General features: G+C 38.4%; 2 protein-coding genes and 1 long non-coding RNA gene across 5 annotated transcripts; 1 reads left to right on the top strand and 2 right to left on the bottom strand.

Moving 5' to 3' along the window:
- Positions 1–493: 493 nt before the first annotated feature.
- Positions 494–6198, bottom strand: LOC135588704 (PHD finger protein ALFIN-LIKE 6-like). 2 transcript variants are annotated; one of them, XM_065080972.1, is made up of 5 exons: positions 5846–6198; positions 5722–5754; positions 2830–3058; positions 1192–1318; positions 494–1107 (listed from the first exon to the last, which is right to left on the bottom strand). In XM_065080972.1, the coding sequence occupies exons 1-5, from the start codon at positions 5943–5945 to the stop codon at positions 829–831; spliced, it is 768 nt and encodes a 255-aa protein (XP_064937044.1). In that variant the 5' UTR covers positions 5946–6198; the 3' UTR covers positions 494–828. The 2 variants fall into 2 exon arrangements, with proteins under 2 accessions (XP_064937044.1, XP_064937043.1); XM_065080971.1 differs by having other exon boundaries at positions 494–1110; positions 5846–6194.
- A 912-nt stretch (positions 6199–7110) lies between these two features.
- On the bottom strand, positions 7111–10056 carry LOC135588703 (desiccation-related protein At2g46140-like). 2 transcript variants are annotated; one of them, XM_065080969.1, is made up of 3 exons: positions 9924–10056; positions 8476–9413; positions 7111–7349 (listed from the first exon to the last, which is right to left on the bottom strand). In XM_065080969.1, the coding sequence occupies exons 1-3, from the start codon at positions 10015–10017 to the stop codon at positions 7344–7346; spliced, it is 1038 nt and encodes a 345-aa protein (XP_064937041.1). In that variant the 5' UTR covers positions 10018–10056; the 3' UTR covers positions 7111–7343. The 2 variants fall into 2 exon arrangements, with proteins under 2 accessions (XP_064937041.1, XP_064937042.1); XM_065080970.1 differs by having other exon boundaries at positions 9781–9996.
- A 1092-nt stretch (positions 10057–11148) lies between these two features.
- LOC135589232 (uncharacterized) lies at positions 11149–12420 on the top strand. The gene is made up of 2 exons (XR_010476659.1): positions 11149–11660; positions 11785–12420. It is a non-coding gene; the product is annotated as an uncharacterized LOC135589232 (long non-coding RNA).
- The last annotated feature ends 885 nt before the right edge of the window (positions 12421–13305 follow it).

The raw sequence follows: 13305 nt of genomic DNA, 5'->3' as shown, positions 1-13305 counted from the left end.
TGAGTGAATTAGGTGAGACCACCATGCATGTACCTTTTTATCGGATGTGAATCATAGAGGAAGAAGAGGACGCTTATAAACATTCTTTCACATCTTATCATCCCGAAAAGGTCTTTTAGTCCTGAGGGGGGAGGAGATCTATTTATCAAGACAGTCTTGCATGATGTTTATGGCTGCTCTGCAAATAATATAAAACCTGAAGAGAGGAAGATTGATTCATGGAAACAGCGCGCCGTTTGATATTCTGAACATATTCCTAATGAGAATACTACACATATTTTCAATAGATTGCACAAAAACAGTGGGGGTAAAAGGGCCAACTACTTACAAAGAAGGAAGAGAAAAAAAAAAAATCATACTTAGCTCATCCATAAAGTAGTTCTTGAGGAAAAACCATTCATTTATCCTAGAGCAGTGGGCAGGAAACGCATCAATTAGAAAAAGGAGCTTATTTCCAGCTTTCGAAACCATATAACATGAAGAAGTTGGGGTGTCAGGAAAACAGAGGGAGGAAAAAACATTAAAACAAAGGTTCTCATCACCACCACACTAATCCTAATTTAGTTTTCATTTTAAAAATACAACACCACTAAATCTGAGCCCCTAACATTAACTACCAAGTTATATTAAGCAAATTAAAGATTCTCTAACACACACACACACACACTCGAGCTCTCGTTCAAAGAGACGACTAACAAAATAGTGAACAAGGACACGAGAAACAAAAGTCTAGAACCTAAACAACTCAGGCTTTGCACGTCTGCTGTTTGGAATTTGTTTTCCAACGTCATTGAAGAATTAGCAAATTACCCAAAATAAACGCTTGTTTCATACTCTTGCCCTCTTATTGCTGCAACTTGGGCACTTGTACTGTTTGATGTGCTCAGCTCGGGCAGGGGTGATCCTGACACACTTCCCATGGAACCATCTTTCACACATGTCACAGCATATCCAAAACTCATCATTGGCATAATTGTCTCCACATGCACCACATAGAGTGTTCTCGTGATCCTCTTCTTCTTCCTCCTCCTCGTCTGCACCACTATCTTCATCTTCTTTTGGAGAATGCATCTTTGAAGCCCGGGTTTGGGACTCAGCCGGTCTTGACTGCTGAAGACATACAGGCAGCAAATATTGCAAATAAACAGACAAAATAAGAAGGAATAAAAACGTGATGTAAGAAGAATTTACCGTCTTTGAGTTGGGCTTGTTCTTGCTGCTGCTATTAGAGGTCTTCTCCTTAGACAGCTTCTTGGCAGTTCCAGTTACAACTTCAAATATGGTGGGGAGATTGTTAATCATATTGAAAAGCCTCCTCCTGTGATAGTTACAACACCACAGGGGAAAATGATATCATGAATTTCCAATTTCCTAACAAGGAATCTTCTAAAAATGCTAAAAAATACAGATAAACAAATTATATCCTATAGTATAACACCATAATTCAGTAACTCCAATAAGGAGAGAGCCACAGTAGAGTTCAAGTTCTTATCAGAAACATATGATAAAATATATGCCATGTATGAATAAAAACACTCTCATAGCAACTGAAAAGCCAGATATCAAAACAACCAGAGTCTGCAACCATGTAAACCCAAGCAATCATAAGTTCTGATAGCTATATGCATATACTCTAAATTCATAAAGCCTAATAGCAACAATTAATTTCAATGTTATAAAGCAAATAAATCCAGGGCCTTACATAGCAGATTGTTGTCCATCTATGTGTGTTTCACAAAATATACAATAGGGCATAATGGTCCAGAATTATTTGCTCTAGTTGACAGGCAAGGTTCTATCAGGATAATTAGTTGTAAAGCCTGGCTTCACTGCACAAAAAATAATGGAAAGAAAACAGAAGAGTTGCTCTAGTCACATTCACCGGCAACAGCCATTTAAAGAACTTGGGCCAACTTTGCAGCAAGTCACGGGTGTCTCAGATGCACTATATATAAACAAAAGCAGAACTGACCCTTTTTTCTTAATACTGTTTCTATTTTTGTGAAAAAGTAATTAATTCATTGAAGTTGAGATGACAAGTTAAAAAGAAAGCAATGAAGGCAAAATTATATGCACTTTTACAGTCCATATCAACACTGCACTGAGACCACAATACACGAATTTTGAAAGTGAACCAACTACATAACATTACCTCCTACAAATTTAGACTTGTTAGCATACCATCTCCATGAACAACATGGTGTAAAAGATGGGGTAGGCTAGAAAGTTGTTTCTTTTGAATCTCTACGTAACTTGAAGCTAGGCTGCATTTGGTTTGGGTTCAAGAGGAATGGGTTATTTTATATCAGGAAAAACAAAAACAGAATACCAAGCGTCGTTTAACCAACCATTTTCTAGGGCTATTATATTCTGCATTATCGAAATGGAACTCATTTTGACAAGGTTCATTTAACCCTTAACTCCAAAGGGTTAATTTAACCCTCAACACTTTTGATAAGGCTAAGACAACCGAAACCACACGAATTTAGGCAATTTTTTCATATATGGGTTTAGCAAACTACAAAGATCAACCACGTAGTACAACTATATAAAAATTCTCAATCTTACAGATGTCAAAGCAAACAAGCAGATGTTCTTGCTTATATGGTTAAAGTATAACATAATTAAGAAAAGCTACTTAGCTTGATGTGCATCTGACTTTGGAAGGAATAGATTAATTACTAAATTCATACTGAACAGATCAACAACATTTGGAACTTGCTAATAAGAACAAAGTAACAGAAAGTGATAAAGGCAACATTGTTAAGTTGACGACAAAGGCATCATTGCTAAGGTGACTTTCCATAGCTCAAACCAGATAAACCTTACCTGGATTCCTTATCAAATCCAAAGCGTGCCCCAAAATAGAAGGCAACAGCAAGTAACCATGCATCACTGTGGACTGCAACTAGGGCAAGCCAGTCCTTTTCTTCCATGCCATCTCTGGCAAAGTTAATTCCCAAGGCTGGCTCAGGAAGTTCTGGAGGTACTTCCTCAGCAGGCAAGGTTACTTCCCAAGTCTCGTTAGGAAGCCCATAAAGACATAAGTTCTCCTTTTCTGCAAATATAATCAAATCATAAGCAGTCACATTTAACACTTTGTTAACTAAACAATACATGCTAAAGTATGTGGTTATCAACATAAGTTCCAGAAAACACCGAGGAATATCCTGACGCAAAGCTCTTCTACATATCTAAAAGGAAAAGCTCACAATAGTATATCATACGGAATGGATTGTAATTGTAGAAGACAACTCAGATATCAAAGGGGTAAATTGTTCTAACGGAAGATTACTTTAAATGTTTGTATTGATACTACAACATGCAGTAATTCAAGATCCATTCGAAAAGAAAAATGGCAGAAGAATCAGAAATTATTGAGAACATATAGTTATACCAAGTATTTGATGCAACTTGGAATTAGTTTAGTTCACATTTGACATAATTGGTTTTACGTTTCAGTAAACTAGTCTACTTTGATTGTTATTCAGTAACTTCAATTGAAATGTATCTGTTGATCAGTTTTCCAATTCTTTCATGTGATTTTCAGTTAATTCTCATTGTTAGCTTTCTGTAATTTATGATAATACTCAATTAATTAATATTGTCCCTTTTCAAGATTTGTGGGATACTTGACGCTTGTTCAAACCAATTCAATAGGACACCCATGGTCATTGAGAAACTCACAACTATCATATCAGCAGTTATGCTACCTCTATCTATGAATTGCATCCTTCCCTTTTGTATACAAAATTGTGCATTACTATTAATTATTGGAAGAAAAAAGAAATGTATCAACATAAACAACCAAAATCTTATAACAATAATGTATATTATATAGTATTTTAACACAGTCCAACTCATATAGTAGTTATTTTGTACATGTTGTCATTTATTACTTGTTTTAACTTGTAATGATTTCTTAAGCTATTTTCCCTGCTTCCAGCTCAGATGTTGTTTCTCAAATCAGATTTGTATCCTGGTACTTGTGGGATCTTATTGGTAACAGCCCTAGACAGACTCTGCTTGTCACACACCTGACAATAAAAGCATATTCTGGTTGAGCTTAAATGGGTTTATGGCATAAACCAATGTAATGTTCTTGACCACAGCAACCTGATTGACCAATTCAATAGTCAGGTTAACATGTTAAATGTGTTGTGATCAGATTTACATATTAATCATGCCGTGTTTGGTTGATAATATGGGTTAAATCATGTCAATATGAGTAAAACATGACTAGGAGTCAGTGATCGGAGTGTGTAATTGATTAAGTTGACTCAAGGATGAGTTAATTATACCCTCCTAGACCCATCTCAATCATGCTTATAAATTTACTCTTTTAAGGAGGTTTGTGGTAAAAATGATTTACTAGATTACCTGATTAATAAGAGGTTGTACTTGGATAGAAATATTGACAATAGTTCCCAAAATTTGGCATTAGTATTGGGATCAGCAAGTTGACAATCCAGCAGGATCAGTAGGATAAATCAAATCAGGTTGGTTGGATCAAATTTGACCAATAAAAATAATTTTAAAATTCAATATCTAAAAAATCGACTACTATTCCGCAAATGTGATGATAAATTCAAACACCACCATTATGCAGCATTTCCAAACATCAAGAATATGTTCCAATTGAATGAGACCAAACAAAAGCAACTTCAATTGCAATCATAGGTACCAAAGGGTAGCACTGCATCTCTAAATGGAACATTCTCAATTAGAATATCATTCTAGCAATACACAAACAAAATGATGAGAAACCACAAAGCCCCTCAAAGTGCCTAAAATTGGCCTAACCATCAACATCCTCAAGAGAGTCTGATTTTAGTCAAAAGCAAGATTAATTACAGGGTATGCACAATAGGTTAATAGATACATTCCACCAAACAGAGCAAGCAGAGATGAAAACAAACAAATTTCAATCATTCAACATCCATTTATCTGAATAATAGATAAAAACAATGAACTGCTTTTAAGTGAAGCAGCAGGACCGTATTAATTATTAATAGAAAATAAGTATGATGAAATGAAACAAATCATATTCAACTAATTCTAGGTATGACCTGATGATTCTTTAGACTGTAAATAATAGTGAAATAGTTGTTGCCATATATGTAAAGAAAGAAAGAAGACTAAATAAGGGAGAAAAACAAGAAATGAAATAGATGGGACGAGGATAACACAGAAGACTAAGCAAATTTGACTATCATAGGTGAGTTTTTCTGTCCACTAGCCAAATCCTGATTATATGCCTTCTGTTTATAGGTCTTGGATAACTCTATATAAACTGAAAAAGATGGGACAAGGGTAACACAGAAGACTAAACAAAACTGGCTATCATAGTTGAGTTTTCCTGTCCACTAGCCAAATCCTTCAAATATGCCTTCTGTTTATGTTTAACTCAAGCAACTATTTTCCTATGCAAGCTAGGCCTTAGTAAACTCTATATAAACTGATCTGGACATCAACTAAGTGATACAATGCGAGTAACTTTGACCAACTACAGGAAATGCATAACAAACTAACGTAATATACCAATTACCACTAGACCGACAAACAAAACAACATGAAATTCCATTAATCATTCATCACCAAATTATCTGATAAATCGAGTGAAGTCACTAGAAATCGAGGACCAAACCATGGATCTAACAAAACCGAGAGGCGTAACCCTAACCAAAGAGTATAAACCAAAGAAAGGGACGACCGTTTCACCTGGATCGCACAGCTGGTAGAACTTCTCCACATCTGCACCACCAGAAGCAGCAATTAAACACATTAATTTCGAGGAAAAGCACCAACAAGTGCAGCACGTCCGTAAAAACGAAACGATAAGAACCGGTTGTGAGCGCCTTGATCATGCCGGCTCTCCGGCCTCTGAAGTCGCGGAAGACCTCCTCCGCGGTGCGAGAACTGTGAGGCCCTCCGCCACCCTCCATGGCTCGAATCGGGTACAAGCCAGCGGCAGAGAAATCGAGGCCACGAAACAATGATTCAAGCGGGATATAGTCCACGAGATGACGGAGAAAGGGCTCGAGCGAGGAGAGAGACTAGGGCTTTGATTTCATCGACGAGAAGATTAGATTAGGGTGGGAGACTTGGAGCGATGGAGAGATTCAACTCCCGGCTCAATTACGAGAGAGAGAGAGAGAGAGAGAGAGAGGGAGAGAGTTTTGTGTTTGGTTGGGGGTTTTGGTATTAACATTAGTTGGGTGCGGTTCGGAGCTCCATTTCTGTTACTATTGTCTTCCAGCGGAAGATATATAATGGTCGCAATCCTTCAATCACCGACACGTTCGATTACCTTTCTTTTGATTGAAGGAAAACCCAGATCGGACTTAATTTGTGGCAGGGAAAACGAATCTGGTTAAGAATGGAGTACTCGAAGCGTTGCTCCGTTACAATGTGCAACGTCGGCCGGTCAAGTTACCGGTTAGGGGAGGTGACCAGTGATCTGGTTTTGAGCTCTCTGTTTAAGTAAGACCAGAGACCCGGTTACCTGGTTTCATATACCCGTCCCATCTACCTCCACTGTAACTTCAACTGGCTGTGGAGCCCGTTGCGTGGCAGCCTGCAATCGCGCCTGCTGGCCGCGTTGCTATCGCACGTGTTGGTTTGCAAGCAGGGAACGAAGCCGCATCTTTCCACGCGAAGCGGGTGACACGAGAGCACCAATCGTTAGCCGGCTCGGTCACGCCATTAGATCCTACGTGGAACTTTACCGACTGAGCCATCCGTCCGTTGCATCACCGGTCACGAATCTTGGAACATTTTTTGGCCCCGACTAATTTCTTTAAGAGAAAATGAGGGAGATAGTGTTTCTATACGACTGATCTTTGTTTTATGACTGTTATTTGCGGCGATCGATATTTGACACATGAAACTTTCATCGGTTAAAAATTGTGGATGTGCTAAATGCATGATATCTAGTGAATATTCTCTCATTAATATACTTAATATTTTATAATCGACAAAGAAATCATATTATATCTATGACTCTTCCTCTCAATGTATTTGCTATATATGTGGGTAAACATTTTATATATATGTGGGTAAACATTACACAACAGCTTATGCATGCTACAAACTCCGTAAAGCCCAGTCTGAGCAAAAAGTAGGAGCAGACTATATATGAGCAGCTTATTAGCTAATAAACAGCAGTTCTTGACAGGGATAAGGGTCAAAATACCATCCCTGAAGTGGGTTGAAATACCAGAACAGGACAAGACAAGGGACATGATTTTTACAGAACTCATATATCGCCGGAAATACAGCTATATATTGATCTACTTTCACATCTCAATTCATCTTAACTGCAAATCTTCCACACCTCTGCTCTAATCCTGCATAAAGGTATTACAGAAAGGTTAGCAACAAATCAGCCAGTCAAACAAGGAGACGATGCATGGACTTGCCGAACTGATGTTTTGGTAAAAGATGCCATCTGTTTCTGTTCATTTTAGAAATTTAGTTGTTCCTTGAGAAAGAAGCCAAGGATCAGAAGCACCATCTGATAATGAATTATCTTCTATGGAAAGCAATCTCTAGCAAGAGGAACATCAGTTGTTGACACAGAAAAGATTTAGTACACAAATAATCTGCATTAGTTGTAAGCCATGAAGTTTGAAGTTTTCTCTGGTTCGCATGATCTTATCTAACAATAAGAATCCATATCCTTGAGCGTTGTAATGTTGGATAAGTATCAGCTAAATACCATCCTCACAAACATTCCACTTGTCTTGAGGACAAATTCTATATAGCCACTTCAAAAAGCTATCATTTTCAGATCTTGGTTGATGCATGTACTAACAAACTAAGGTGTCCCGCAAAACCTAAAATGCTAAATCTGTTATGGTATTTATAGTGAATGTGTCTTAGAGAACAAAAATGAAAGACAAAAAATGCTAGCATTTGATCTCATATCCTTTTTGTCATACCTAGATGAGTATCATTCTTCATTAATTATATATCTCAGTGTTTCATCTTTTTTGGTTGGTCTATCTTTAACAAATAATTTTCAAACCAACAAACACAAGAAGTCAGTTCAGATGTAAAGCTTCTGTAATGTAAGTGTTTTACTCATGTCCTTGAAATCTATTACCAATTATATATGTCATCTTGAAGATATCACGCAAGACGCTTTGGTACACAAGGTTGTAAATTTTCTTACATTAACTGCTAGAATTCTTTCTCTCTTTTTGCCTATGTCAGCTAGTGCACAGACTGCTCTCAACAGGCTTTGCACCAAACAACAAAAAATGTCCAGGAAGAAGCATTCAAAACATGACAACTATTTTCATGTTGACAGTTCACATAAGTACTACTCATCAACAGCTAGTGATATTTTAGCACTAACATGTATATGTCTAACAAAATCAACAAGCAGATGCAGTCCATCGTTGAAATTAGTCACACATACACATATAAGTGTCTTTTAAGGGGAAAAGGATGACAACTAAGCTAACTTACCTCGCCATCATCATCATCTCCCTTCTTAAGGCGAGTGCTTCCACCCTCTTTGCTGATTGGCAACTTCATGTGTCCAAATGGAGTGTTTACATCGATGTTTCCTTTCATAGAATAACCAGTACCCCTTCCTCTAATCATATCCCAAAGAGCAGAGCCGAAGTCTTTTGGCCTAAAAGAGAAAGGAATCTCCATTGTTGTAGTTCCATTCTTTTCAATCGTTGTCGATTTGTTTAGCTCTGCACTTGCAATGCTGATATCAGCGAGCCAAAATTCATAATCCAGTGAATTGAGCCCCAGGTCGAAGTCGTTCTTGTTGTCTAACTTCAGGTGCAGGGATGCCATTGTCTCCTCAAAGGAGAACTTATCGAAGTGTACCTTTTCAACATCAATGTCCGGCTTGTATGGTACTGGAATCTCACCAGTCTTCTCCAGAGGCAGGGTGATCCTCCCAAAAATAGGCACATCCACGATGAGATCAACCTTGACTCTGTAAGGGATGATGCTTCCAGGCTTGATATCATGGTAAGTGCTCTTGATGTCATCGTATATTAACGTCACCGGAATCTTGACGGTCTCAGAGCCATGCGCATGTATCGTACCAGCATCAGGGATCAGTCCAGACACCAGCTTCCTCCCATCACTTTCGATCAAGTAATTGATATCAATGAGGGGAATCGGGATGGGATTAGGGTTCGTGATCAGCACATCAACGACAATCTCTGCCTTCTCCAGATTGATGCATGGTAGATGGACGGCAGCAACATCGGCAGTTGGCTTCCCGAAGCCAATCGCCTCCTCAATTTTCTCACCAACATCCTCAATGAAGTCCTTCACTTTGTCGAAAAAACCCCCTTTTTCTTCATGCCCCTCATCTTTCTCGTGCTTTTTCTCCTTGGCTTCTCTTTCGACAACTCTTGGGTCATCAGAGGATGCCATGCCTAAAACATAAAGAAAAAGATCGTCTAATACAAACTAAATTCAAGACAGATGATTATTAGATCTAAATCATAAAAAGAACATTTATCCTAACGTAAAGAAATAGAGAAACAAAACGATACACTTAAATGAGTTCATTTCTTTTTCAGATCCAAAATCGGTAGGGTAAATCCATCCAAAACAGACGCCAAGAAACACTTGGAAGCTAAAAGCATGACGAGATGAGTAACATCATCCAGAACCTTCAAGATCGGTTCAATACGCCCGACGATCGTCAGTATATTTTACCTAATTACAGAATAACAGATGAAAGAAAGAGATGATCAAAAGATTTGACAGACACCTAGAAGGCAAGTAACGATCACGCACCGAGATCAGGAACAGACGCAAAGCTGGGATCAATCTGTTGCTTTTCTGGCCTCGGATTGGGCAGACTGAGGATGGAGATGGCGAGGATCGACTGGAGAGAAATTAGAGGGAGCAAGGAGAAGAAGATCCGGTGCCAGCAGTACCTGATGATGACCACGCGGAAACGACGCAGAGGTCACGGCGGTGCGACACGCGCGGCGGTGCGATGGGGGGAGCGCGGTTGCTTTCGCTCCACATGTAAGCTCGATCGCGGCACGTGCTCTGCACGTCGTTAGCAACCCCGGCAAGAACGCGGCTCCGTCAAACCCGTTACGACTTAAGTGACGACTAATGCCGTGAGCGAAGACAAAGCTATTGCGGCGTCGAAGAAACGAGTTCATCGTGATTCGTGTCATGAACCATTGATCCCACGAACAGCATGATACTTTACCGGTCGAAAGGTATATGCCCCAATTGGACCGGGTTTTCCCATGTGGATGCAATTACTTATGATCAATTTCTGCAACAGCAAAATAAATAATTTTGGAATTAATCTATAAATCTATGATAAAATATACTTCAGAAAAAAGTGTGGTGTAAGTCTCTTCCTCTTACAGATGAAAGATTTTTATAAGAATAGTGAGATCTGAAAGAAAGAGGCGTAAAAATTCTCTCCAAAGAGTCGTAAGAATAGTTGATATTTATCCGTTAGAAAGAAGATCGATAGTGAAAACCGATGACCTCAAGTGAAGAAAAATCAGGAGTGAACGTAAGTGGAGATGACGGAACCACTATAAAATCTAGTTTATATTTACTTTATACTTTTTATTTACATTATAAATTGATCATTACGTTTTTATTTTTTTAAGTTAAACATATTTTTGATATGATTTTATTGAACCAAAGTTTTCCAATTGATATAAGTTAAACATTTTTAATTTAATTTCTAGCTGCATCAAAGTCCACATGAAACACAGATCAGTGAACAATGTCACTGCCAATAAAGTTCTACTACAGAGAAGACAGCAAAACCGCATCCACAGCAAAGAGCTTTCAGGAAACCAGTGACCAAAACAAAAAAACCATTAGCTCTTCCTGTGGGTGAAATTAAACTACCATATGAAACTAGCATGTCAACTTGTTCCTAGAACTGGATAGCTTTAGTGCCAGGTTCATGTACTCATTGAATTTAGTCAGTACCATCAAGATATCCTTTGAATAAACAAGATCTGTAGCATCTCCAGGTGCAAAATCTACTTTGTTTGCATAATAAACATCCAACTTGCAAATTAACTACAGTTGGAAATTTCCAAGGAGGTTTGATGTCAACCTGATATATCATGAATTCATCAGTTGCTGAATTCACACTGCAAACTGTCTTGACCAGCTTAGATGTAAGCAAATACAAACTAAGATGAAAGACTTGTGACTGGAAGTTTCATCAAGCAGGCTTGAAGGAGGAGATCATTTACTTTGACTGATGCATCTGTTTCAGGTCACTTTGTTTCGACTCACGCTTTTCAGCTTCTTTGACTCGAGTGATAAGGTGGTCAGCTTCTTCCACCTGATGGCTGATTATTCTGTAGAACTGCTACTGTCTGCATTCTATTTTCAGCTGAGCGTGGAAAGAAATCCACATCGGAAAGGATTAGATCACTTTGCTTGACTAATTTATTGCACCTTCCATGGAATTCTAATGTGGAGGCATGGGTCTGAAGAAACAGAGTTGGTGATCAGTGAAGAGTTAGGTGACCAAGGAGGCTTGTTCATGCACGGCTCTGTCCCTTCGGGACCATGGAAACCCGCTACCCCGAGCCGCCAATGATGAGAACAGCAGTGTTGAGACGGCATGAAGCAAGCTTCATCAAGAGGGAGACTCCAAGAGCTCATTTCTCGTCTGGGTGATTATTATACGCCAAGTGATTGACTGTTGCATTGTTTGATCTTCTTCATGATCTTTTCTAATGACAGTGGGTGACAGGAGATTTCCATCTTTATCCTGACAGCAATTTCTTGTTCTGCCAGCGAATGTGGCATGCGGATTAACTCAAGAAGGAACCAAAGTCAACTCAGCTTTCTTCTCCCTCCTTATAAGAGGCTTGGCAGAACCTTCAAACTCTTCCAACCGAGAAAAGAATGGAAGGGCTGATCCCATACATCTACAGGGCGATCAAGAGAAGAAAGGCTCGCAAGTACTACCGGTCCCTCTCGACCGGTTCTTCGCAGTGGTTTGGCGACCCCAACACCCAGAGATTCCTCCGGCCGGCGCCGATCAAGCTCGGGAGTTTCCATGAGGACCAGAATGGCCACAGGAGGCACCGCTCGCTGGAGGACTTCTCGCCCGAGAGGGTTGGCGGCGGACATGGCCGCTTGGCCAAGCAGACGAGGTTTGGGAGCAGCCGCATGTTCTCATGCATTACTGGTGCGAATTAGATTGCATGTGTATGAACGAATGATCGAAGATTTCATGAACTTTGAAGACAAGTTGTGTTTATGTACCTTTCGATGCAAGTCTTCTTATAATGATCTGTTCATGTCATAAAGTCTCCTTAGTAGGAGGAGGAGGAAGAAGAATTCCTTCTGATGTTGCATAAATTATGCAATCTTGTTTGTAAGATATGATCGAATTATGTTGAGTTAAGATTAAGTTGGTTGTTGAAATCACCTGTGCGATGATGAACATTGAACGATGCAAGCAACTCTTGGTTTTGGGAGAAGACCAAGTCAAAATTAGAGATGGAACAAATAGATCTAAATATATAAGCAAAAACAGAAAAAGTCTTGTTTTGTTGCTTGTATTTGTAATTGTAGTCGAAGAAAATTTGATGACTGGGAAAATTCGGACATGAGTTTAAAGAAATAATTAAACCATCTAAATAATAAAACTTATGACATCATACAATCCTTCGGGTCAACGCTTCAATTGGATGATTTAATGCTTATTTATTTGATTAATTTTGGATATATTTATGAAAATATATTATGATTCTGTATAAAAATAAAATCTAATAAAACTAATTCTCTCCGCATATTACCTTTAATGAATATTAAAGGAGAGGAGACTACGTCCACCAATTAGAAAGTCTTATTAATTCTACTAAAATATACTAAGTGCTCAATCGAGCTATCGTGTAACATGCAAAGGATTAAAATTAATATTTTAGTATTGCACCTATGGAGGATCACATTATCGACCCTCAAAAAAAGATAACAGCAAACAATTCAAACACCAATATGCAAGAACTCTCGGTAATTAAATTCTCATAATTTATTATTTCTATGAGAAAACTAAATATCTTTGCAAGACGAAAGTTAGTTGCTAGATTCATTAGCTTATTTGAGATCTTAAATAAGATCAAACCTATAACATACATATTGGCATTACCCCTAGATTTGGATAACATCTGAAGCCACGTCTCTGTGCTCCAAAGATATATTAGAGATATATCCTATGTTATATATTACTAACTTATATAATTAAAAGATGATGTCACCTTTATAGAACAATCAATCCGAATCTTAGAAAGAAAAGAGCATATTCTTAGG

Source organism: Musa acuminata, chromosome BXJ1-8 (genome assembly GCF_036884655.1).
Source record: "Musa acuminata AAA Group cultivar baxijiao chromosome BXJ1-8, Cavendish_Baxijiao_AAA, whole genome shotgun sequence".
Lineage (NCBI taxonomy): Eukaryota > Viridiplantae > Streptophyta > Magnoliopsida > Zingiberales > Musaceae > Musa > Musa acuminata.
The sequence above is the reverse complement of the archived record's forward strand: the minus strand, read 5'-3'. Positions and strand labels throughout refer to the sequence as shown.

What these genes read in the sequence shown, in the direction of transcription:
- LOC135588704 (XM_065080971.1), bottom strand. Translation starts at nt 5,945, where the DNA reads ATGGAGGGTGGCGGAGGGCCTCACAGTTCTCGCACCGCGGAGGAGGTC. An exon ending in GGATTTGATAAGGAATCCAG is followed by an intron (nt 1,319 to 2,829) that starts GTAAGGTTTATC and finishes TAACTATCACAG; the next exon opens with GAGGAGGCTTTTCAATATGA. An exon ending in ACAAGCCCAACTCAAAGACG is followed by an intron (nt 1,111 to 1,191) that starts GTAAATTCTTCT and finishes GTATGTCTTCAG; the next exon opens with CAGTCAAGACCGGCTGAGTC.
- LOC135588703 (XM_065080969.1), bottom strand. Translation starts at nt 10,017, where the DNA reads ATGTGGAGCGAAAGCAACCGCGCTCCCCCCATCGCACCGCCGCGCGTG. An exon ending in TTCCGCGTGGTCATCATCAG is followed by an intron (nt 9,414 to 9,923) that starts GTACTGCTGGCA and finishes TTTATGTTTTAG; the next exon opens with GCATGGCATCCTCTGATGAC.